The sequence below is a fragment of the Acinonyx jubatus genome, chromosome X, assembly GCF_027475565.1.
Source record: "Acinonyx jubatus isolate Ajub_Pintada_27869175 chromosome X, VMU_Ajub_asm_v1.0, whole genome shotgun sequence".
Lineage (NCBI taxonomy): Eukaryota > Metazoa > Chordata > Mammalia > Carnivora > Felidae > Acinonyx > Acinonyx jubatus.
The window spans coordinates 38661241-38688441 of record NC_069389.1 but is presented as its reverse complement, the minus strand read 5'-3'; the positions used below and the strand labels follow the sequence as shown (position 1 = coordinate 38688441).

Below are 27201 nucleotides of genomic sequence, written 5' to 3'. Positions count from 1 at the left end.
CCAGACAAAGGATAATCATTTCAAGGAATTTTAAAACACAGTAATTTGACCAAACATTCCCAGTGGAATATATCCTAAGGACAAAAAGAACTACAAAAGATTCTCATGCTACAATGAGTAACCAAGTAGTTCACAGTAGTGTTGGTATTATCATTCTAACACCATTAGCAAATGTAGTACGTGATAAAGCAATGGAGTAATTATGCTGTCTTTGAGAACCAAAAGTTTCAGCACAGGATAAAAGAGAGATTCAGATGCCAAAACACTGTAGCTCTGAATATGAACTGAAAGATCTGCATGAAACCATAATTCACTTTACCTTTAAAAATTTTTTATAGAACACACAATGACATCAGTGAAAATGGTGGAGGAAGGACCTCCAACAATTCTTCTCCAGTAAGAAAATTGGCAAATATTGTCATAATCAACTTTTTTAAAACTCTAGAATCTAACCAAACGCATTCAGTACTCTGGAAAGGGTCTGCTAAAGAAAAACGGCTGAATCTTGGTAAAAACAGCAATCTTTGTGGCTTTTTTTTTTAATGTTTATTTATTTATTTTGACAGAAAGAGAGACAGAAAGAGAGCACAAGCAGGGGAAGGGCAGAGAGACGGAGAGCGAGAATCCCAAGCAGGCCCTGCTCTGTCAGCACAGAGCTGGACACACAAGGCTCCATCTCATACACCATGTGATCATGACCTGAGCCGAGATCAAGAGTCGGATGCTTAACCAACTGAGCCACCAGGTGCCCCAACCTTTGTGGCTTTTTAACCTGCTCTAGTCCCAGCCTCTCCAAGCAGATCCACAGCAGACTTGAAAATTAACAGCATGGATTTACAGTAAAACCAGCAGCCTACAAAGCCAGCAAAGGAGGCTACATCTCCTTCAAAGCCTCGTCCCCAGAAAATTGGTAATTTTTTGACCTGTCTGATGGTTCCCTGGAAGACCCCCCACTTGCAAGGTTGTTGAGCTGATTTGGATCTTAACTAGTGCAAAAAAACAAAAACAAAAACAAAAACCTTTACTCCAGAGGCATCTGTCAGAAACAATTCCAGGAAACTGTTTAACTTTGCAGCTTGCTAAAAACAGTAGATAACATCTGAGGCATACAAGAAATATCCTAAATCTTAATAGAAAAAGTGGGGGAATGGGATGTTCATATCACCTTTGAAATGCTCCGAGAAATATGAAAAACCTGAAAATCAAGACCAAACCCAAACACAGGCTATGCACATGCCCAGGAGAGAGCTGAGAAGTAAGTCCCTAGGGTCTCTCTAACCATGAGACTTTGAACGGTCACAAAAGTGAAGGCTGTGGCAGAGCTGACAACTGCCTGCACACAGAGCCCCCTGAACAAAGACTAGGACACTTACTGGTTCCAGGCAGTTAGGGAAATCTTCGTCTAACGGTTAGCTAAACACTTAAGAGAGAGATTTCAGTGGCAACACAGAAAAAAAATTAGTTCAGAAAAATCACTGTAAATGAAGAAACAATACTACAGCAAACAGTAACAAAAACAAATGCTGCAGAAGCGGAATGTTCTGCTTTCTGGAGTTGCTACATTATATTAAAATGTCCAGTTTTCAACCAAAATTTTGAGACATGCAAAGGAGAAAGTATGGTCCACTCCAGAACAGAAAGCAATCAATGGAAACTGTCCCAGAGCAAGCTCAGATGATAAACTTACTGGACAAGACTTTAAGGTAACATATGTTCCTATAAATATGTTCAAAACACTAAGGGAAGACAAGACTAAAGAACTAAAGCAAAGTATAAGCACAATCTATCAATAAACAGACAAATTACATAGATACAGAAGCAAATAGTACAATAACTGCATTCACTAGAAAAACAATTCAAATATTTTCACTGGAAAATTCACTAAAGAGGCTCAAGACATATTTGAGCAGGCAGAAAGAATCAGTAAACTTAAGGATAGATCAGTAGAGATCATCAAGTCAACAGAAAAGAAAAATGAACAAAAAGGAACAGAACCTCAGAGACCTGTGGGATATTATGAAGTATACCAACACATGCACATTGATCAAAGTCACAGAAGGAAAGCTGAGAAAAGGAAAGAAATAACATTTAAAGAAATGGCTGATAACTTTCCAAATTTAATAGTAATAAAAAAATTAATCTCCCATCCAAAAAGTTCAATGAACTCCAAATAAACTAAACTACAAGAGATACACAATAAGAAGCATTATAGTCAAACCATCAAAAGGAAAAAAACAAAGAGAATTTTAGAAGCAACAAGAAAGAAGTGACTCATCATGTACAGTAAGTATAATCGTCAATAAGATTAATACTTGATTTCTTCATCAGACACCATGGAGGCCAGAAGACAATGGAATGACATGTTAAAAGTGTAGAAAGTAAAAGATGGTAGATCAAGAAGTTTATACCCAGCAAAAATACCCTTAAGTATTAAGGAGAAATTAAGGTAAACAAAAACTGAATTTGTTACTAGCAAACAGTAAATGTGTCACTAGCAGACTTGCACTGCAAGTAATACAAAAGACAGTGAAATTTCACAATGAAATGAAAGAACACTAGACGATAACTCAAATCCACAAGAAGAAATAAAGAATACCAGTAAAGGTAACTACCCAGGTAAATATAAAAGGAGTGGCACCTGAGTGGCTCAGTCGGTTAAGCGGCTGACTCTTGATCTCAGCTCAGGTCTTGATCTCAGGGTCGTGGGTTCAAGCTCTATGCTGGGCTCCACAATGGGCATGAAGCCTACTTTAAAAAATTTTTTTGAATTTAAAAAAATTTATAAATACATTTTTGATTTGTTAAATTTACTTTGTCCTATGGGATCTAAAAGACTCTCAATAAAGCAAAATATATATATATATTATTTATATATATACATTATTCATATATATATATTATATATATATATATATATATATATATATATATATATTAGTTATGCTCTGCGTAAGCTGGACTGAGGATATCACCTACCTAGGAAGTTTTCACTTGCTTATTTTCATTTGAATTCTAGGGAAACATTTATATGTACCACCTTTCCCCTTCCTCCTAAAAACTTCTGAATCAGTTTTTCTATTTAAAGTGTTTTAAGGGGCACCTGGGTGGCTCAGTCAGTTCAGTGTCTGACTTCAGCTCAGGTCATGATTTTGTGGCTCATGGGATTCAAGGCCCACATGGGGCTCCGTGCTGACAGTGTGGAGCCTGCTTGGTATTCTCTCTCTCCTTGTGTCTCTCTGCCCCTCCCTCACTCACACTTTCTCTCTCAAAAATAAATAAGCTTTAAAATAAATAAATAAATAAATAAATAAATAAATAAATAAATAAATAAATAAATAAAGTGTATTAAGAATTTGGGTAAAGGATTTTGTTGTGTCTTACTGGTCTTAGTATAAAAGTAATAAAATGTTTTGTTGTATTAGTGTATTTGGGGTGGGAAACTAAAAACGAAGTGCTGTTTGAGGCATACCAACATAGTGAGATTCTGCTGTAACCCAGATAACTTTTAGTTTCTCTCTGTGTAAACATGCACTTCATTTAATAACAGAAAACATTTGATGTTCAAAAGTAAGCACTGCAGTTATTTAAACCTTGTCCCCAAAACAATACAGTTATAGACCAAGCCTGGATATAAGGAAATAGCTTTGTAATTGAGGATCGTGTTATGATCACTGAAGTTAAGATTTCCCTACAAATTTGATTTTTAACACTTACTTCATCCATGTGACAGAATATCTTTAAGTAAAAAATTTTCACAATTAAACTTGAGTTACACTTGACCCTTGAACAACACAGGTTTGAACTGCATGGGTTCACTTATACACAGATTTTTTTCAATAAATACAGCACAGTACTGTAAACGTATTTTCTCTTCCTTAGGATTTTAACATTTTCTTTTCTCTAGCTTACTTTACTGGAAGACTATAGTACGTAATACATGGAACATACAAAGTGTTAACTGTTTATGTTATCAGTAAGGCTTTCAGTCAACAGTAGGCTATTCGTAGTTACGTTTTGGGGGAGTCAAAAGTTATATGCCAATTTTTGACTGCACAGGGGTCAGCATCCCTAACCACTCCCCCCACCATGGTTCAAGGGTCATCTATCTATAAAAGTTAGTGGAAGACTTTAGAGAACAAACTGGTGGTTGCCAAAGAGAAGAGGGGTGGGGAGGTCTGGCAAAATGGGTGAAGAGGAGTGGGAGGTACAGGCTTCTAGTTGTGGAATGAGTTAAGTCAAGGGGATGAAAGGTACAGCATAGGGAATATAGCCAATGGAATTCTAATAGCACTGTATGGTGACAGACTGTAGCTGCACTTGCGAGCTGAGCATAAGGTATAGAGTTGTCAAGTCACTACTGTTGTACACCTGAAACTAATAACATTGTGTGTCAACTTTACTTCAATTTTCTAAAAATTAAAAAAGTCAACTTCAGTTCCACCAAAATGGAATAGCTTCATCTCTCCCAAGCTCTCACTCTGAGAACTAAAAAATCCTAGACATAACAAAACAAAACAAACAGGCATACGAAGTGTCTGCTAAGTGGGGAAAAAGGCGGCAGACTTCCTAGAGATACCAAGACTTTAGGAATGACAAAGCAGTGGGTTCCCTGGGTTTTCTTATTGCCTCCCACATTTCTGGGCCTAGGTGCTGCTTCAGAAGCCCCCATCCAATACCACAGTCATAAAGAAAAAAAGTTATAAGCCTTTCCTCCTAGCCAAAAGACTAAGAAAAGGGTAGCTGACCAACAGAAACCTTTTCAGTAAAACCCATCATATTCCAGCCAAAGACCAAGAGAAGATCTGCACACACGAACACGTATGTGTGAACCCTCCAGTTTCAGCGGAGCGAAGCATGCAGCTTATTCTTCCATACCCCCTTCCTCTAGGCTACAGTGGGGAGGAGGCGGGGTCAATCCAAATAGTCCTGGCAGGACAAAACAGGCAGTTAGTTGATCTTCTCTCCCCCACACAGGGGTGCTCAAGTTCACCTGCCAAGATAGTATTGATGAAGCAGGGTAGGAAGCTGATCTTTCATTCCAGCCAAGTGGAGGGGGACGGGGAGGATGGGCTCCAATATCCCCGCTGGGTTAATGGCAAGGCTAAGAGAGTAGCTGATCTTCCACATCTAACACCCAAAGGCAAGCTGAGCCACCTCCACCAGCCAGCAGCAAAGAGACTTAACAAGCTGTTTGAGGCAGGATTAGCCAGTACTACACTTCACCACACACATGCACGCACGCACACGCACACACTCCCGGTGTTAGTGGTAACCAGCAAGGAGCTGAACATGCAGCCTCAACTGGCATCAACAAGACTGAACAAGGTGGTGTGAGTTGGAGCCAGTCAGCATTCCACTTTCCCATCCCGGGGGTCAGCAGGGACAAGTGGAGAGCTGAACGTCCATACCTACCCAGCAATGAGACTGAATGAAGCCAAGCAAGAGAGAGTAGCTAACAATCCACTTTACCCATTCTCTGGTGCCAGTGGTGCCGAGGGAGATGAGCGTCCACCACCTCCCTCCCACCTGGCAACAACTCAGGGAAGTGGTACAAAGGAGAAAGCTTCTGCTCCACTCTGCAGCATCAAAGTAGTGAGACTTATCCCTCCACTTCTCTCTTGCTGGGGAAGCATGTCCCGTCAGGAAGCTGAACTTACACCTCCCACTCAGAGGCCACAAAGTGGTGTAAACTAATGCCCACCTTTTACCAGGAAGATGTCAGTGAGGATTAAGGGGGAAATTGAACTTACATCCCATCAGTCTGCACCAAGACAGCATGACTCAGTGTTCTATTTTTGCCAGAACGGTTGTCTGTAGGGCCCAGTAAGAAGCTGAACATACATACCCACCCCAGCCCTTGCACTACACCTCAACAAAGAGACTGCCCACTATCAAACAGGATCCAGAATTCTTAAGTGATATTCCAAATGTCCGGGGTACAACCATACCAAAAGCCAAAAAAGTATAATGTGAATGAGAACAATCAACAGACCCAACACTGAGATGACCCAGGTTTTGAAGGAATTATCTCACATTTCAAGTAGTCAACATAAAATGCTTCAATGTGCAATTACAACTGCTCTTGAAACGAAAAAGTGGAAAACCTCAGGAAAGGAAATTTAGTTTAAAAGAACCAAGTGGAAAGTATAAAACTAAAAAAACAACAAGCACAATAACTCTCTGGATGGGCTCAACAGTAGAATGGAAATAAGACAACAGAGTCAGTGAACAGATCAACAGAAGTTAGCTAACCTAAACAAGAAAGAAAACAGACTGAAAAAGAACTAACAAAGCTTCAGGTACCTATGGGACAAAAACAAGACTTAAGATTCTTATCAAATTCCCAAAAGAGAGTGGGACTGAAAAAGTATTTGAAGATACAATGGCTGAAAACTTCCACAATTTGGTGAAACATATTAATCCACAGGTAGAAAAGACTGCATGAACCAGAAATAAACTAAAACTAAAGACACCCACACCAAAATACATCATAATTAAACTTCTGTAATCAAAAGACAAATTCTTAAAAGCAGAGAAAAATGATACATTACTTACATGGGAACATTCAAATGATAGCGAATTTCTCATCTGAAACCAGAGAGTACATAAGAAAATAGCCCAACATTTTTCACATACTGAAAGAAATTAACTATACACTGTGGATTCTGTCCACAGCTAAAAAATCCTTCGGGGATGAAGGGAAATAAAGATAATCTCAGAAAAGCTAAGAGAATTTGATCCTTGCAAACTTACCCTGAAAGAATGGCTTAAAATGTTCTCTAAACTGAAAGGAAATGAAAACAAAAGAAGGCTGGGGCTTCAGAAAGAAAAAAAGAACACTGGAATAGGTAAAATTAGGGTTAAGTGTAATAGACTATTACACTACACTTGAGTTTCATAAATCATATTTGTTGTTTGAAGCAAAATTTATCACACCATCTAATGTGGTGTTCAATGTTTATAAGAAAATCCTATTTTAAAGTAGAGAGGGCAAAAGGTCCTAAACAATAGTAAAGTTTCCACACTACACTTTTCAAAGCAGTAAAAACATCTGTACCTGTACCAAAGATAATGATAATTTGCATGTGAATAGTGTAATATCTAGAGCAACCAAGAAACCTATACAAAGAAATATACCTGAAACATTACAAATCAAGATGGAACCCAAAAAATATATCCAGCTGACCCATAAGGAGGTATTAAGAAATGAGAAACAGAGTAAATAAAAAATAATAAAACAGCAGACTTCAGCCCTAATATATCCATAATTACCCTAAGTGTAGCCTAAACACACCAATTAAAGAAAAAAAAAAAAAAAAAACAGTGGAAGAATACTTTTTTTTTTTATTTTTTATTTTTTTGTTTATTTACTTTTGACAGAGACGGAGACAGAGACAGAATGCGAGTGGGTTAGGGGCAGAGAGAGAGGGAGACACAGAAGCAAAAGCAGGCTCCAGGCTCTGAGCTGTCAGCACAGAGCCCGATGCGGGGCTCGAACTCACAAGCTGTGAGATCATGACCTGAGCCGAAGTCGGATGCTCAACTGACTGAGCCACCCAGGTGCCCCGGGAGAATACATTTTTAAATGATGTAATGATATGCTGTCCGAAAAAAAAAAATCACTTTTAATAACAATGATAGTAAAAGTATGGAACAAGACATACCATGTAAATAGTCATTTAAAAAAAAAAAAAGCAAGGGTGGCTACATTATAAGATAAAGTGGACCTCAGAGCAAATAAAATCATCAGCAATTTTACTAAGACAAAGAGAGATATTACATAATGATAAAGGCATCAACCCACCAGATGACAATCTTAAATGTGTACACATCAAATGACAGAGCCTCAAAGTACAAAAAGTAAAAACTGATAAAGATAGAAGGAATATAGACAAAGCCACAATTATAGGTAGAGATTTGCCAACACCACACTCTAAGCAATTGATAGAACTGCTAGATACAAAAATAAGCAAGGATATAGAAGCAACGAACAATACAATCAACCAATAGTATCTAATTGTCATGCATACAACATTCATCCAACAACAGAATATACATTCTTTTCAAGCACCCATGAAACAGACACCAAGACAGACTATATCCTGGGACATAAAACAGATGTCAACAAATATAATACAATGGAAATTATACACAGTAAATTCCCTAATCACAGTGGACTCAAGCTAAAAATTAATAACAGAATGAAAACGGGAAAATCTCCAAATACTTAAAAACTGAACAACACACTAGCAAATATTCAATGGATCAAAGAGGAAAGCTCAGAAAAAACTTAAAATACACAGAACTGAATAAAAATGAAAATACAACATATAAGAGGGACGCCTGGGTGGCTCAGTCGGTTGAGTATCCAACTTCGGCTAGGTCATGATCTCGCAGTTTGTGAGTTTGAGCCCCGCATCAGGCTCTGCGCTGACAGTGCGGAGCTTGCTTGGGATTCTCGTTCTCCCTCTCTCTCTGCTCCTACCCAATGTGCTCTCTCTCAAAATACATAAACTTTTAAAAAAAGAAAATACAACTTGAATGTGGGACGTAGCTAAAGTAGTGTGGAAAGGCGAATTTATAGCATTAAATTTTTGCATCAGAGAAAAAGAAATCTCAAATCAATAATCCAAAAAACATGAACAGACTTTTCACCAGAGAGGCTATACGGATGGAAAATAAGAACATAATGGATGTTAAACATCATCAGCCATGAGGGAAATGCAAATTTAAACCACAATGAGCTATTTTTTTTTAATTTTTTGAATGTTTATTTCTTTTTGGAGAGAGAGACAGAGCGTGAGCAGGGGCGAGACAGAGAGAGAGGAAGACAGAATCCGAAGCAGGCTCCAGGCTCCGAGCTGTCAGCACAGGGCCCGACGGGGGCTCGAACCCACGAACCATGAGATCGTGACCTGAGCAGAAGTCGGACACTTAACCGACTGAGCCACCCAGGCACCCCTAAACCACAATAAGCTATTACTACACACCAATCAGAATGCCAAAAATAAATAACAGTAATAACGCGAAATGCTGGCAAGGATGCAATGAAACTGGAACACTGCTGGGAACTGCTGATGGGAATATAGAATGGTGGAGCTGCTCTCAAAAACAGTTTGGCAATTTTTTATAAAACTAAACAAGCAACTATCAGCAATTGCACTCTCGGGTATTTATCCCAGAGAAAACTCATGTTCACAAAAACACCTGTACACAAATGTTCACAGCAGCTTTATTTGCAATAGCCAAAAATGAGAAATAACTCAGATGCCCTTCACAGGTAAATGGTTAAAGAAAATGTAGTAACATTAATACCAGGGAATACTACTCAGCAATAAAAAGAAACAAACTATTGATACATACAACTGAGATTAATCTCCAGGGAGTTCTGCTGAGTGAAAAAAGGCAATCCCAAAAGGACACATACTGTAAGATCCGATTTATATAACATTCTTCAAATGACAAAATTATAGAAATGGAGAACAGGTTACTAGTTGCCAGGGGTTTGGAATGGGGGTGGGGAGAGTGTGGCTATAAAACAGCAACGAGACAGATACTTGTGGTAATGTAACAGTTCTATATCTTGATTATATCAATGTCAATATCCTGGTTGTGATATCGTACTACACTTTTGCCAGATGCTACCACTGGGAGAAACTGGGTAAAGGGTATATACTAGATCTACTATTTCTTACAATTTCACAAGAATCTATCATTATCTCAAAATAAAGTCAAAATTTTTAAAAGCTAATAGAAAACAATTTCCATTTACAAAAATGTATTCATAATATCCAATCTGTCAAACGATGTCCACTTCTATGAGTAAAGACAACCAAGTCCAACAAGACAAAGCAAAAGCCAAAAAGCAAGATCCAGTCCATCAGATTAGGAAGGACTCCAGCTCTTTGTCAGATATTCAGGACCCAGTTACCTCTTTTCATAGAATCGTGACTATTTAAGGGTTGGGTAATCTTCACAGATAACTTAACAGTAAAAGTTATCCTTTGATGTCTGAATGTTGCCTACAACAAGCTGGCTAACTAAGTGTCAATGAGCAAACTTGAATAACTTCAATGACAGAAGACCTACTTCATTTTATCCATTTATTATCTTTGAAAGACTGTTAAGCAAAAAAAAAAGTTTCCTCTTAAGAAACTTCAAATCTAGGGGTGCATGGGTGGCTCAGTTGGTTAACCATCTGACTCTTGATTTCGGCTCAGGTCATGATCTCACAATTCGTGAGATCCGTGCTGCCGGGGCCTGGTTGGGATTCTCTCCCTCTCTGTCCCTCCCCAGCTCGCTCGCTCGCTCGCTCTCTCTCTCTCTCTCTCTCTCTCTCTCTCTCAAAATGAATGAAGCAAAGAGAAGCAAAGAAAAGAAAAGAAAAGGAAAGAAAAGAAAAGAAAAGAAAAGGATTCAAAATCTACCTTTTTAACTGATAGGCTACTAATGAAAATATAATCACACATACACAGCAAAACTGAACAATAAAGTTTAATTCAATAGATCGCAAAGTGCCCCGCTAATGCCAAGTGATTCTCACTACTCAGGAAATCGAGGGACTTTATTCTTCTAAACCCAAATGTCCTGTGCAGTACATATTTATTCAGTGTGAGATTTCTTACCAATTCACATGAGAATTCATTTAGTCCTATTAGATGAATTCCTAGCGAACAGATGCAGTGATTATACCCACCTTCTAGAATTAGAAACCTCAGATCTGACCTAAAAATTTATAGCTCCAACTATAAGAAGTTTGGAGAAATCAAAACATGAACCATTAATAAATAAGACCAGCTTTCAAATCAATCTAAGACTAAGTTAATGGTTAATCATACTAGATTAACCAAAACATACAACTCTCAGTTCCATTAATGTGCCTGCATTCTTTTGGTTTCTGATCTTCAAGGCCTGAGGCTGAAATCAAAGAAAATTACCATCTAGAACAAAGTTCCATTGTGCCCTGCTTCTGGGTCAAAATCTTAAAAGAACTCGGTCAAGCCTAAAAACTCAAATGAATTGTTACCTAGAATTCTGGTGCTAGTCACTGAAAATTTGCAATTCCCAGGCCTTCATCTTAACAGATGGCAAAACTGGGGACCAAAAGAATTAAGCAACTTGACTAAAGTAGGCAGCAGACCCTACAACTCAGGTCTTCAGTTTTCTAATCCATTGTTCTTCCCAGTATATCACACAGCCTTCCCAATCTTTAAACCAACATTTTGAGCGCCCAGGCTAAAGAAGCAATACTAAACCCGATTTACTATGTTAACGGGGCATGTGCATACAGCTATTTTTCCAGTTAGAGCAATAAGCTGTCTAGGGATCGGTCCACATTCTCTTCCCCTAGTACCCTTACAATAACCAGCAGAGAAAAATTTGAGAGAATATGTGAAGTGGTCATAGAATACCGCAAAACTGTGTGGTAAAATCCATGCCATCTAAGCCTAACCAACCCAGTGGTTTTAAAGCGTTTCTTTCTCCCAACACACTCCCATCATTAACACCTCTACCCAAAAATAAATAAACTGCACTAACTGAAAATAATGGAGGCTACAGTTGGGCTTCAAAGGGATCCATACACTCCCTGAAATCATATACAAAATGTATGCAGCTACACTAACCCTAAAAGGGTTAATGACCCCCAAGAAATAAAGTACTACTGTTTTAGCTCTACCACCAGTCACTCTAGAGTGAAAATAAAAATATTCTGCTGTGAAATAAGTTAACACACTAAGCCCTGTACTGTTTTCAACTAATCAAGAATGCAAGTTTACCTATTTTTCCTTTTCTATAATAAAAATGAGAATAAACCAAGAAAGTGAATGACTCCCACGAACACAAGATTATTAAGTAGTATAAACTATGGCTACTTCCACAAACATTCAGGGAGTGAATTAAGTTAGTAACCACAGAACCTGATAATCACTCCAAGAAAACAAAACATGAAGCCAAAACTTGCCAATTATTCCAATTGACAGGTCACAGCATATAAAATTAAACAACTGCTATCTTAAGAAAACCCACGTGAGAGGCACCCGGGTAGTTCAGTGGGTTGAGTGCTGTACTCTTGTTTTCAGCTCAGGTCATGATCCCAGGGTTGTGGGATCGAGCCCCATGTCGGGCTCCAAGCTAAACGTAGACCCTGCTTAAGAGTCTCTCTCTCTCTCCTCTCTCCCTCTGCCCCTCTCCCCCACTCATACTCTCTCTAAAATTAAAAAAAAAGAAAGAAAGGAAGAAAACAAGTGAACATACTTCCAATTAAGACCTTCACATGCTGAAGAATTTCTATCCTCAGTATCAGGCATAAAAGGAGAACAGAACCTCAAAATCACTTAAAAGTAACCCATATCAATCCCCTCACCGACATCTCCCTATTTGAATGAGAACTCCCAAACCCAAGACAATTCAATATAAGAACTATAAACATTTTCACACAGCAAACAGTAAAATTAAAGTATTTTCTAACAATTTATATACAGTATGATCTCATTTGTGTGGGGAAAAAAACACAACAGAATATGTGCTTGTTGTATATGTGTTGAAATATAAAGTTACCCAATAACTTCATATTATCAGTGGCTGCCTGATAATATGAACCAAATAACTGGGAGATGTGGGAGGGAGATTTTCTTTTCACTGTTAACACCCTTCATGTAACTTTTCAAATTTTGTACTACACTTAAGTATACATATTCAAAAACACTATTATGAAGTTACTTCAAAAGTCAAAGATAGGATCATGGCTGCAATTAGAATACTGGCATGAAGGGGCGCCTGGGCGGCTCAGTCCATTGAGTGCCCAACTCTTAATTTGGCTCAGGTCATGATCCCAAGGTCGCTAAATCTAGGTGCAGGTGGGGCTCATGCTGAGCATGGAACCTGCTTGGGATTCTCTCTCTCCCTCTCCCTCTGTCCCTCTGCTGCTCGCCCAGCTTGCACATACTCTAGCTCTCTTAAAAAAAAAAAAAAAAAAAAAGAAGAAGAAGAATGGCAGGCAGTGAGAATGGAGAGAAACAGATTTGAAATTTAAGAAGTAGAAATGACAAGATAGGAGGACTATTAGGATTTTATAGGCTAAGAAAAAGGAATCAAAGGTGCCTGGGTGGCTCAGTCGGTTAAGTGTCTGATTTCTGATCTTGGCTCAGGTCATGATCTCATGGTTCATGGGATCCAGCCACGAGTCCAACTCTGTACTGACAGTGCGGAGCATGCTTGGGATTCTCTCTCTGCCCTCCCCCTGCTCTATCAAATAAATAAACGTTAAAAAAAAAAAAGAGTCAAGAAACACTCCAAGGTTTCTAGCAAGGATAATGGTTAAGTGTCATTTATCATGATAAAAAACATCAAAGACAATGATAAATTCAGTTTGCATGTATATATATATATATATATATGTATGTATATATATTCAGTTTAAGGTAACGTCAAGATGCCCAAATAATCAAGTGGCAGTCAAGTTTACGTGCAAGTTGGAGGCAGAGTGAGTAAAGAAGATCTAGGAACAGTCTTCTTACAAAGGAGACTGAAATGTGGTCAGACACAGAAAGAGAGCCAAAGTAATGAGATGTTAGCATTCCTTTCCAGGGATCTCAAATCTGCCTGTATCTCCCCCCTCACTCCTAAACTACAGCCTTAGTTTAAACTTAAACTGTCTTTCCTAAGATGATACCATGTATCTTGCACTGAGCACCTTCCATGCTAGGCCCAATGCCAGGTACTTTATGTAACTTTTTTTCCTAACACAAAATGCAACAACCTGCCAGAAATCTATTACCACTTCCATTTAACAGATGAGAAAGCTGAGCCTCTGAAAGATGAAATAATTTGTCCAAGCATCCCACATCTAGGTAAGTGGCAGAACCAGAATTCTATTCTAAAACCCATGTATTGCTATCTAACCATCAATACTTAACAACTAGGTTCCTTTCCCTTCCACTTTATCCTTCTGACTGTAGCCAATAATATTTCCATAAAACCTACTTCTAGTCATGGCAATTCCCCCTGATTAGAGAGGTGAATTCAATGACCTCCCAAAACATCCTAGGGCTTATAGTGACGTGGGCCTTGACATGTTCAGTTACTTCCTCCTAATCCCACTTAGACACCCTCTACCCACACTAACTATGCACAATTCCTCAAACACCATTTAACTTCATACTTCCAACTCTCTGCCCTTTCCTTCCTCTTGCTAAACTTCTACTCATGTTTGATAACCAAGACCAAATTCCATCTTTATGGCAGATTCCCTCACCTACTTACTTCTCTAGTCAAAATCAACTGTTCCAAAATGCTGGGAATTGTGTGGATAGTTTATCCATAATCCAAAAATTTTAATGTTTTATTGGCTCCATCGTTTCACAGCTCATAGCACTTGGCATACACCTTGATTAGTATACTTACTACAACATATGATCACTCAGTCTGTCCATCTTTCTCCAAAGACTGCAGGGGCAGAGGCCAGGTCTTACTTGTTGCCCCAGGACTTGGCACAGTCCCTCACCACAGCAGGTCAGCAAACGTTTCATAATCAATCAAGCAAAACCAAAAGCTTTTCTAGTTCTCAGTCTGATATTTGAAATTCAAAACCCTAATTTAACTACTATATCTTAAAAACTTACTATCTTAAAAATAGTTTCCCCTAAATGCATAAATGATCCAGACTCAACTAAGATTCATTAAGTTCTTAGGCAAAATTATCTCTTTTGGCTTGTATTGTGTAATATTCTATTACAAAATGCTACCACGATATTAAAATATGAAACATATATTCAGCTAAATATCTTTCTACCAGCTTCCCAAGGAACTAATTCTTTTGCATGTTAAAAAATCAAGGCTCTCAAAATATTTGCTATTAAGAAGTTATTTTTATGTGTAGTAAAGGCATTGTGATTATGTTTCAAAGACAAACTGATCTATCTATGGATTAAATGATGTGATTGATGCCTGAGATTTCCCTCAAAATAATGGGGGTGAGGGGTAAGATAGAGATGAAACAAGACTGGTCATGAGTTGAAAATAACTGAACTGGGGGCACCTGGGTGGCTCAGTCAGTTGAGTGTCTGACCCTTGATTTTGGCTCAGGTCATGATCTCACAGTTCGTGAGTTCAAGCTCCATGTCAAGCTGTGCCCTGACAGTGCAGAGCTCGCTTGGGATTCTCTCTCTCTCTCTTTTTCTGCCCCTCTTGCACATACTCTCTCTCAAAATAAATAACCATTTAAAAAAAAAGAAGAAAATAGCTCAACTGGGTAATGCTTGGTGATAGTTGGCTACTTTTCTCTGCTTTTGAAAATACTGGAGGGGTACCTAAGTGGTTCAGTCGGTTAAGCATCCCACTTCAGCTCAGGTCAAGATCTCACAGTTCGTGAGTTCGAGCCCCACATCGGGCTCTGTGATGACAGCTCAGAACCGGGAGCCTGCTTCAGATTCTGTGTCTCCCTCTCTCTGCTCCTCCCTCTGCTCACACTCTGTTTCTGTCTCAAAAATAAACATAAGAAAAAAAAAAAAAATATATATATATATATATATATTGGAAATTTTCCCTAACAAACTTTTTTTAAAAAAGAGAAGGATGTAATGAACATAATATAATAGATCCACAGTTTGAAAACAATCCTTTATCTAAAAGGGTTTCTTCCACTGTTCTAAATTAAAATGAATTAGATGACCTTACATAAATTTCTTAACTATAGCAAAGTCCAATCTTCTTCCTGAGAATAAACTTAGCAGAAGCATCTTTTATTTATTCTCACACAGACAAAAAATACTACCACAGACCAAACTACCAAAAAGAAAAAAAAAAAATACAAAAACACGTTAAGAGAACAACAGTTTTAGCAATGTAGAAAAGTAGAAAAAAGAGTAAAAGAAGAAATGGATAAAAGAAAACAAAAGTTTGTAGGAGGAAGTGGCAAACAGCCCATAATCTGGCTGAGAACCCTAAAACTACCTAAAGAAGGCATTACTCTCATGCTTTCAGGTTATAGTCCTTTTAATTTGGTCCTAAATGTCAATCTGGGCCAAAAGGGGCCCAAAAGTGAAATCATCAAAGAAACAGATGCTAAAGACCAAAATGAAGATTGCATGGTGACTTACCCCAAAGCCACCTAAAAGGCAAAGAAATAGGACCTAACAGGGCACATCTCTACTTCATTCATCCCTATCCCCACTTAAGGACCATCAAGCTCAGAAGTATCCCGACTTGACAAGGCCCTTACAGGTATCTCTACACACACGGCAGAATAAAACCTATTTTTAATCAACCAAAATATAACTCTAGTGTACTCACCATCAGGATGCTTACTGTATTATTTGTAAAGTAATACATGTCTAAAGAAAAAAAAAAAACACAGCAGTACAGAAATCTATAAAGTGTAAAGTTTAAAATCTCCCCTCCTCCTCACCCTAGAGTCATTTGTACTCCAAGATGACCTCTCTTTAATTACTTACTATCCTTCCAAAACCTGGTCAGAGAACTTCTTAAATTGAGCCATGAATGAAAACTCATTCAAGGATCCCAAGAACCCATACAAAGGTAAATATTACTATAAAATGAGATCAGAGAGGGCACAGAACACACAGCAGATTGTCCTTTCAACATCTGCTAAAAGCCAGAATGTGATTTTAAATGTTTTCCTAAACAAAATTACAAGATTCCTTGCTAATATCCAAGTCAAGAAACACCATCTCCGAAAAACACAATCAAGAAACAATCCTCATCCTGTTAATAAAAGCCATTCTACTGAGGCCCAATCTAGGGTAGAACTTTGAAACTCAATTTACAATTACCCAACAGTAAGCTAAGTGAAAAGGGGAGATCCAAGAAAGCACTGTTTTGCAGAAGTCATCACTGCCTGCCTACCTCCAGCACTACCCATCCAGAGAAAGAAGGCCCAGGTCATAAAAGTGCCCAGGCATGAGGAACTAGCAGATGGGGTCTTTTTTTCCTTTTCTGGGGTCTCGTGTTCAAAGTGTATAATTTGTTGAAACGTACCTGAATACATGGAATAGACTATCTGTAAATTAGGCCAGACATCCTTTTTGCAGTGTCTCACAAATGTAAACATTTAACTCACAAGTGTAAAAATTTAATTAAAAAACTTAGTTTTAAATGTCTGACAAAATGTTACATAACAGAAAGTCTCATTAAATGTTTTGTTTTGTTTTTTAATGAAACACATCAGGAGATGATGGGTCTCAAATGCTTAGTTAACTTTAACCTAGGAAACTATCAGTTAACCCTACTAATCTAAAATCCAAAAGCTGTTAACTTTTTAAATGCCCAAATCAAGAATACATAGTTCAAGAACAGTTCAATCTAAAAATGAGAGACATGAGGGGGACATGAGCCAGGACAGCACTCTGCAAAGGCAATGGTTCTCCTGCCTTTACTTCAGTAAGCCCTGGAATGCGTTAGGGAGCACAAAGGGTGTTAGACGTTAAGTTTTCACGTGAAATGAATCATGGTCGAGTTAATGTAGCTTGGCTAGAAATACTATAAAGGCACCTCCACCTTTGCACAAACAGGAGGGTCTAAGAATCCACAAACGCAGGATCCCAATACTCTACACACTGTACATGTAGTCTATGAGTCCCATTCAACCCCGTGTTCCACCGCTGACCAGGTAATTCTGGAATAATGCCTGCTGCTGCTGATAGATTGCTACATGTGCCTCCAATGCACCTTTCCAGCAAGGTCCTTGTTACACTACCTACAAAGACAAAGGGCTGGGACTTCACAAGCTTCCCAAACAGGTTCCTGTGACTGCTTTTGTGCCTGCTTGCTAATCGATGCTTCTATGGGTAGCAAAAAAAAAAAAAATAAATAATTTCCATTCTACTTGTTAAATGGACATTCAACATAACCTTTCAGGGCGCTTCACACTATTCTTCTGCCACTGATGTTCCTATGTTAGTCATCCTTATACTTATCTCATTCCTCTTAGCCTGAGTTTTCAATGCAGGCAAGGAATATCTGTTATCTTCATGTTCTCTGCACAGAAGACTTGCACTTAATGTAGAGTCCATGTTTGTTGCTCTAATGTACTGTTGACAGTATGCAAAACTGATACAATTGTATGTAAAGCTTCAGGAGGAGTACATAAAACTATCAATTTCGCATTCATGAAACTCCATTAACTAGTCTACAAATAAATACATGGGGGGCCCTAAATAACCTAACCACCATTCCAATTCTTAGACAATCTGGTGGTGTTTCTTAACATAAACTAGCTCTCTGGATACCACATTTCAAAAATACTGTTAATGATGTACAGTGTTATCAGTCATTAACATCAGTTTCAAAGAGCTCAAAGCATCACAATGAGTTTCAAAGTAAAAAAAAAAAAAAAACAAAAAAACTTAAATCTGCAAAAAAAAAAAAAAAATACTGGTACTAAAGAAATAAAAACTAAATGTTACATAATCAAGTCATAATAAGACATTTTACTCTGCAGCTAGCCAAGCAGTGAACCTTCACTTTGGTTTAATACCCATGCCTCATTACTCCACTTTACCACCTAAATCACAAAAACCCAACTCTCAGGCAGTTTTTCTTAACAACCTAAAATATCTAGAGGTGGCAGTCAAATGTTCCCTAGTCATTTAAATTTATAATTGATTCTACAGAAAGAGCTATCCAGTGAGAAAGAAGGCCAGAACTTAAAAAGTACCTGTTTATATATTCCTGCGGTTCTAATTTGTGCCCAGGTATGCAAACATTTCTGTAATCTCTTACTATTATAGCTGTATTACTAGGGATGTAGCAAAATTTTAGGAAATGTGTAACAGCATGAGACTTTATCCAGGCAAACAAGGACTATAATTATTTACAAGACAACTTTCCAAACGAGAAAACACTTTTTAAAAACACATCAAGTTAAAGACCTAATTTTCAAACACAAGGCATGACATTATTCTGTGGCTACTTTTGTAACACAAACACTAAACCTTCTTTAGCACTAGAAATGAATATATACCTTTAAGTGTCAGCAAACAAAACACAATATAGAATAATTCTAAACATCATTAATCTCTAAATATTATAGTATAAATAAACCATTTCTAGAACTGACCTAGTAAGTTTCCCCTACCATCTACATGCAAGCAGACCAAATTTAGGAAAATATATGGTTTAATGGATTTTAAACTACTTCTATTTCCCAAAAAATGAAAAATGCTAACTATGTTAATACTAATGATCTCCTTGGAAAAATAGAACATACATTTCTTTTTCAACTTTTTTAATGTTTATTTTTGAGAGAGAGAGAGAGTGTGTGAGAGTGGGAGAGGGGCAGAGAGAGGGGGGGGGGACAGAGGATCCCAAGCAACTCTGCGCTGACAGCAGAGAGCCCCATGCAGGTCTCCAACACACCAACAGTGAGATCATGACTGGAGGCAAAGTCAGATGCTTAAGGGACTGAGCCACCCAGGTGCCCCGAGCATATTGTAAAGGGTAAACAACCCGTAACTCCTAGGTATTCCACATAATCTTTCTACTGATTAACAGAATTATAAAAAAAGATGTTTCAATAAAGTATACTCAGGACAAACTTACAAATGATGTAAAGATACTTCAAAATGAACAACTATGTACTTAAGCAGTTGTTCCCTGACGCAGATAAGATTCCCCAGCCCTTTACAATATATTACTATAAATATGCCTTATAGTACGATATTTATTCTTTCTGTATTTATGCTATATTATTACTATACATGATACTTTAACACAAATCCTTATCCAACTGAGAACAAGATGAACCCAAAAGATTTTCAAAAATGTACTAAAAACAAAATCACCACAGTTAATTTGTTAAAATGTTTCATTTCTAATTACTTTTCAGTAACTCCACTGTAATTAAAATGTAAGAATCTTGAATTATTACGTTACCAAAAGATTAATGGTCAGCATTAAAGAGCAAAGTGGTCAAGCTAATGCTGTATTTCAAGAACTCTGATTAAGCAACCACTTGCTATTAACAACCTTTTAAAGATATTTTAAAGATATTACTACAAAAATTATATACCATATTACTAATTTATTTTTTAATCCAAAATCCCAAGTATTGTATATCAAATGGCAATCATACAAACAAAAATCCTTTTAAGGACACTAATACGAATGAGTCTTACAAAAACATTCAGAGACTAAGAAATCAGCAGTTTGGACAAAGTATCCTCACACCTGGAAAAGGAACATACAAGTTTAGTGGCAAGTAAGAGACACTTTTATTAAATGTTTAAAACTTACCAAAGCTTTTATGTCAAGAGTTATCTTTTTTTAAACCTACAAATTGGAATTTAAAAACTTGAAGCCCGATCCGATAATACATGTAAGAATAAAAATTTTTGAAAACAGGTAGTAATAGCTAAGTTTGTCAGAAAGAAAAAAAAAAGTTATACAAGCTGCAGACTAAATTTATGGGGGGGGGGGCAGGAGGTGAGGAGGGGTGGCAGGACAAAAATGGCAGCTAAAAAGAGAACCCTGAGAGTTATTCAATTCCATTACCTGCCTTCAGGTAAGTAGCCTGAACCAACCCCAACAAAGAAAAGCCAACTCTTGTTTTTAAGACTTTTAGATAACATGAATTCTGAAACATAGCTCAACATTACACACACACACACACACAGACACACAGGACTGTTGTTCCCCAGGACTATTCAAAAGATGGGTGAAACTGAATTAATTCAATACTTCCGACAGCAGGACCCCAGCTCATTCATTCTTTTCAGAATTTAATTCCAACACGAGGTGAGAGGTTATATAATGTCAAGCTTTACATTATACATTTCCCTAGGATGTGCAGGCTCACAAGAACTGCATGAGGCTGCAAGCATACACTCTAGAATGTTTTATTGTAACGTTAAGACTAACAAGTCTTGCCCTAAATAGGTAGGACCTCACAAGCATGGAGTTACAAAGTAATAAAGAATTTTTTTTCAACTCAACGAAATACTTAGTAATTCAGCAGATTATTTTTTTACAAAGCCTTAATTCTTCCCCAAAACATAGTGAAACTTCACAAGTTTCTCATGTATAGCATGTTACTGTATTCAAACATCAAGGAAGTAATGCACACTTTCACAAAAAAATGCTTGAAAACGTTGAGTTCTTTAAAATTTAAACACAATAGTGCATAATTACTGTAGAGTCCAATACCACAGTCTGAAATCCAATCCACTGTGAATCTACTAAACACCATCGTTCTGAGACACGAAATCATCAACTAGCATTTTACACATCATCCACACAAAACATCAGATTCCGTTTATATCTTCATTACCGTAAACCAAAGGCAATAGATTTGGCCAAACTTTTCCAAATGTGTGATCTTTGCAAACAATTTTACCAACCTCCAATTAGACTGGCAATAATCACTCCAAGATAAAATAATGCTCCATTTATTTAAGTATTTAATCTTGTGGAAGGACAACTCTGACAGTAGTCAATTATTTTCAACAAAATATTTTAAATACTCAAAAAATTTTCAAGGCTTTAATTATTGATGCTTAAATCATTTCAGAGCTAGTCGCTATTCATTTTTCTAGGGATAATCTTAATGAAACCAATTAATACCTACACAGCCAAAGTTTAATTCAAGTTTTCTCTATCAGGCAAAGGCACCAGGCTTCCTGAAAAGGATTATTACTGTTTAGCTTTCCGGTCATTATCTGGGGTTGAAATCCCTTAGTTACTTTGAAACAAAAGCAGAAGTCAATTGCAGATAAAGAATTAGTGACTCCTAAACCAAACTACAGACAAAAAATGGAGGACAACTAGCTAAATTTTTTAAAAATCAACTTAAGAATAAAACGCTAGGCTTTGTCAAACTTCCTTCTCAAATGTAACAATAAGGCTAGGTGTCAAACTGAAAGCTACGGATTTCGGCTTGAAAAGAAAATGTCTAACGGATGCAACACCTATCGCACACACTCCCAAGTTTCACGGTGCCCATTAAGGAAGCACACAAATATCACTTCGATCATATTTTGCTCCGGAGGGACCAACTGATGCGGACAGATCGAGACTCTACAGCCTTTGTTCAACAGCTTACGGTTGGGCAACTAAATGTGCTACAGGTTGATAAGCATTTACCAGGCTTACGAATGCTGCTTCCAAGCCTGAGAAAGGTACAAGAATTCTGCATGCAAATCATCTCGGACAATTTTTATTGAACACCATCGAGCTGCACACTCCGAAGGAGAGGCCTATTCATCACTACTATTTATTTCCATGTTTACCTCTCCTCCCTCCCCCCCAACTCCCCCCCCCCTTCACTTTCTCCTCCCACCCTGTCCCGCCATCTTGGGCCGATAGGAGCAGCCATTACTTAACTAAATGACAGTGCTAACAACTTTCCACACAAATAAACAGAGGCTGCACCCCGAATCCCCCCAGGCCTCCCCGGTCAGGCACACAGGAAACGGGACTCCAAGAAGAAAGCACATTCGCAAATAACTGCGGGGTGTGGGGGCAGAACGCCCCAAAAGAGTAAACAAGTCACCTAACTTCAGGTAGAACAGAGAGACCCATTGGGATGCATGTCAACAGCCCAATGCAAACTCTTCGCCGCCCTAAACTACGTGCAACTTCCCCCTTCTGGGAGCAGGGACGCAGGAGAGCCCAAAACGTTTGGTGCACAGTAGACGTTACGAACAGCCTGCCTGGAGGGAAAGAATGAAACCCACGGGAGGCAAGGAAGTCGGAAATTGGGGGGGGGGGGGGGGGACATCTGCACACATTTACGCTGCCCTGACGCTACACCGGCACCCCGGGGGCTCATCGGGCTACCTCCAAAGAGCCGCAAAATGAGAGGCGCTTTCGTGCACCCAGTGGAGCTCGGCCCCAAAGCGCTGCTGCCCCGGTTCCTCGGGCTACGAGAGGAGAGGGCGATTTCGCAAGGGTGCGAGCGAGGTATCCGGGGGTTGGGGGGGGTGGGGGGTGGGAGGGAGGGAGGGAGAGCAAAGGCAGGAAATAGTTTTCCGGAAGCCCCTCGGCCATCGTTCGCGGCCACAATGAACGCCGGCCGGGCGGCGGGGCCCGGGGCGAGCGGGGCGCCGGCCGGGGAAGACGGTGTCCGCGCTCCGGCCCGCGGCTGCCTTACCTTGCCCAGTAGGGCCTTCGTCCTGGCGCCATCTTCATGAAACCTCACGAACCCGAAAAGGCGGCTGCGGGGAGAGACACACGCGGCGCGTTAGGGCTCCGGGAACGCCACCGACCCACCCCTGCCCGCGCCCGAGGCCCCGGCGGCGGCTCCGGCGCGGAGAGCGCCGAGCCGAGGTGCCCGCCCCGCCGCCGCCAGAGGCGAGCGGCGCTCGGGCCTCCCCGAAGAGCGGCGCCAGCCCGTCCGGAGCCGACCGGGCGGGAGACGGCGGCCCGTACCTGTCCAGTCCGCCGAGCGCCTCCCTCTCCTCGGCTGTCAGGCTGGGGGACGCCTCCTCGCTCTCGCCGCTCGCTTTTCCCGCCGCCATTTTCTTTTCCTCATCACCGAAAGCGGCGGCGGCAGCGGCGGCGGTAGCGAGCGACACTCCGCAGGATTTCATGGAAACGCAGCGAATTCACAACTCCAACGCCGACACCCCCCCCCCGGGCCGGGGCCCGCAACGACGCCCCCAATCTCCGCGCGGGACCGGCACACCAACTTTATCGCCGCCTCCTCCTCCGCCGCGGGCGGCAGCGACGAAAAATCCCAACGCGGCGGCGGCGGCGAAGGCGGCGGCGGCAGGGGCTGCGGAGCCCCCGGGTCGGCAGCGGCGGCGGCTCGGCTGTAGGGTCACATCGCGGGGGCGGGCGGGGGGCAGCCACAGGCGGGGACGGCGGGAACGGCCGGAGCGCGCGGGGCTGGGGGACAGGGGGGGGATTCGTTGGAGACACAAACTTCCCCGGCACCAGCACAAAGTTGTTGTAATTGTGTCACACAGCGAACCCCACGCCGCCGCCGTGACCCCCCCTCCGCGCCCGGCCGGCGCCACCAATCGGCGCCGCTCGCTCGCCTCACGTGACCTTTGTTGACTCACGTCAGCCGTGGCTCCACTCAACTTGCTAGCTGCCGAGCCCCGCCCACCGAGGCCGCCACCGTCGGGGAGCGGGACGCAGGCCAATTCTGGCCGGTGGTTGGCTGCTGCGCCCGTCTGTCGGGGGGGAAGGGTTGTCACCGAGAGGCAGCAAGCCGTTAGGTTGTGCTCGTTAAATACACTGGGGCAGAGAATGGAGGGTCCGGGCCGTGTCACCTCGGGAGCCGCGGCGGGCTCGGGAGGGGGAGGGGAGCGGTAAGGAAGGGCGAGGTCCGGCACCGCCCGCGGCGGGCGTGAGCAGTGAGTGAGGACGCCATGGTCGGCCTCTGCCTGCCGGAGAGCTGGGTGGTGGGCCCAGACCCACGGCCCGGGCAGTCCCGCGCTCCGGGGGGTCCCGGGGCCTCGCCGGGCCTGGTAAGGATCGCGGCGCACGGCCCCTGACCTCCGCCCTCCGAAGAAGGCGCACACTTTTGGCACCGCTGGAAATAATGGCCTCCGCGAGGAGCGCGCTCCGGGAGCGGCTGCTGGCCCAAGCCGGGCGGCACGGGCGCCGCCCAAGGCCGGGCCTGCGCTCCGGGCCCCCGATCCCCTTGCTCGCGCCGAAAGTGAAGGGGGAAAAGCCTCCTGACCCCCGGCCGGAGGGAAGGAAGAGTCGCCCACGGGGTCTGGCTCGCCGATCACGGCTCCCCACCGCCCAAGGTCTGTTGGCGGCACTTTGGGGCCAAGTTTTCATGCTACCCGCGTTTTGTCGGTAGTTCACTATAGTATCGTAAGAAAAACAATGACAGGTGTTGAGCTGGACCTCCAGAATGTTGGTTTCTTGTGGCTGTGATCTCGGGGTGGGGGGGTGGGGTCCTTCGTGGAAGAGTTGGGGCTGCTTGTGGACAGGCCTAAGAGAAGACATAGTTAAGATCCTCAACACAGCTTGCAGCCCAGAAAAGCCTTTTCTACCCCCACACAACATGCGTTAGACAACAATAACACTTTCTTGTTCTGGCCGTGTCTTAGATGCAAATCAAAGTCACTAGTCTAGTTTTCAATCCCAGGTGTAATTGGGAGAAAAAGAAAACATGCCTTCGGTCCATCACTCTTTCCAAAAGACAGGTCTCGTATAATAGATCCGTTACAGGGCACACCTCCAGTCTTCAGAGATTGGGAAGTATTAATTAATCGAGTTACTAAGACAAGATTTCCTTTATTAACATGGATTCTTGTAGATTTTTCATAACCAATAGACAAGATAGATTTAACTTGGATTTCAAAATATAAGGAAGACAATTCCACGCTGACTCAGTAATCCGAGCAGTATTCAGCGAGAAGCTATAGAAATCCCAACTGATTTTGCACACAGACACGGTTTTAAATTGTTCCCCTGAGACCAGTAACTAGACTAACAAACTGTGGTTTCATATAGATTATATTTCATGTTTAATTACTTTCTCTGCAACACCTCTTCCATTCTTCACGGTGTTCCGTTTTATTTGAACGAATATAGAGAGCTGAATGTTTTCTACAGCTAAATTAACGTGCATTGTTAACTTTGTCACAAACACAACCTTCCAGTCCTGGGAGATTTTGACACCACGATCTTCTCCCCACACACACTTAGACTTGCACGGGCAGAGAGAAAATTCAGCCAGCATTTGGCCATATTCCTGGAGTTGGCCATTCTTGACTGAGGCGCTTAAGAATTATAAGGCTACCCACCCCAAACCGCTCAAAACCGTTCCCACCACATAATCGTTAGGAGATAATAGCAGCAGAATTGCACCGAGTGGATGCAGTGGGGTGGTGTTGGAGTCAGGAGGTCCTGGATTTGAATCCTTACTGCGCAGGCTGTGTGACCTTGGGAAACTTCCTTCTCCTCTAAGCTGGAACTGTATGTCTAATCCAACTACAGATCTCCATCCTCCATTATGATGCACGAGACCATTTTTATACAGTAACATCAATCTCCATACACTATGTAATTTTTTTAGAACTGGAGCGGTTTATAATTTGTCAAATAAATGTATACACAATAGGTAGGTATGAAGCCTCCAAGGTTTCGGTCCTCACTGGAGAGAGAAATGGTAAAGTGAGATAAATGACTTTGTAATTATTTCTCTGCAAAGTGAATCCGAAAACCCATCTGGAAGGCAGAGCCGTTGAGCCAGAGGAGCATGAACTGTGAAACCGTACAGACCTAGGTTTGAATCCTAACTCTACCACTTGCTAGCTGGCTGACCTTACACAAGTTAGTCTCGTTTGAGCTTCAGTGCTTCAGTCCTCTGTGGGGGGGGGGGGGGGGGGGGGGGGGGGGGAGGGAATCGATCCCCTTTACAACATTATTTTGAATATGAATTTCCATGAGGTAGGTAGAGTGCCAGATACATAATATCCACTCAAAGACCTCAAAAAAAAAAAAAAAAAGTTGGAACTTCTAAGATCCTTTGTAGCTTTCACATTCTGGGTTCTAAATGTACCTGTCACCGTTCTACCAATCACTGCCTCCTTATCACTCCCCAACCTCCCCATAAACCCAACACATAGTTTTAATCCACTGTTTACTTAAGGCATATAATCCCAACATTGCTACCTCGCTTCTTTATTCCAAAATTCAACCTCATGTCGCTTATTACTGACTCATTTCATAACTGTAACAGAATACACCGGGAGCTGGAGGAAATAATGTGAGTTTACCCAGGTGATATGACTAATCTATGCATAGATAAATCAACATTTGAAAATTATATAAGTTTGTGTCATGCTGAGTCCGATGATGGGTTAATTAGTGCACAATCTGTAGTTAATACTTCTGTGAATACCATCAATTAATATCAGAGAAGAAGCCCTTTCAATTATAGGAAGATAAATTTAATTCATTTTTGAACAACTGAATACTTAACCCGAAGCATTTAGGAACATGTAGTTTATTTATAATGTTAATGTCACATAACCCGTACAGATAGAAAGTCACACAACAGAGTCCTGATTTATCTAGTCTTATAATTAGAACCATGCTTTTTTTATTTCAAAAAAAAAAATGTATTTACCAGCTCTTCCCACATTTGCCAGTGTCATAAAGATTATCCAACTGATATCCAGACACATTGATGACAAAAGTAAATAAGAGTAAGGGTTGAGGGGAGATAGAAGGTCAAATACAGACAGACTTTCAGTCATTACAAAAGCTTCAGTTGTCAGG

At 40.7% G+C, this 27201-nt stretch overlaps 1 protein-coding gene across 5 annotated transcripts in view; it reads right to left on the bottom strand.

Annotated features, from left to right (window-relative positions):
* KDM6A (lysine demethylase 6A) overlaps window positions 1-23781 on the bottom strand; it is a 204722-nt gene extending 180941 nt beyond the window's left edge. For 2 of the 5 annotated variants that reach the window (XM_027054049.2, XM_027054051.2), the window contains exons 1-2: window positions 23383-23781; window positions 23105-23168 (exon numbers count right to left, since the gene is read on the bottom strand). In XM_027054049.2, coding sequence (XP_026909850.1) covers window positions 23105-23168; window positions 23383-23543 — 225 coding nt within the window. In that variant the 5' untranslated portion in view covers window positions 23544-23781. The remainder of the gene's footprint in view (window positions 1-23104; window positions 23169-23382) is intronic. The other 3 variants (XM_027054050.2, XM_027054052.2, XM_027054053.2) reach the window with 2 other exon arrangements.
* Between the last annotated feature and the right edge of the window lie 3420 nt (window positions 23782-27201).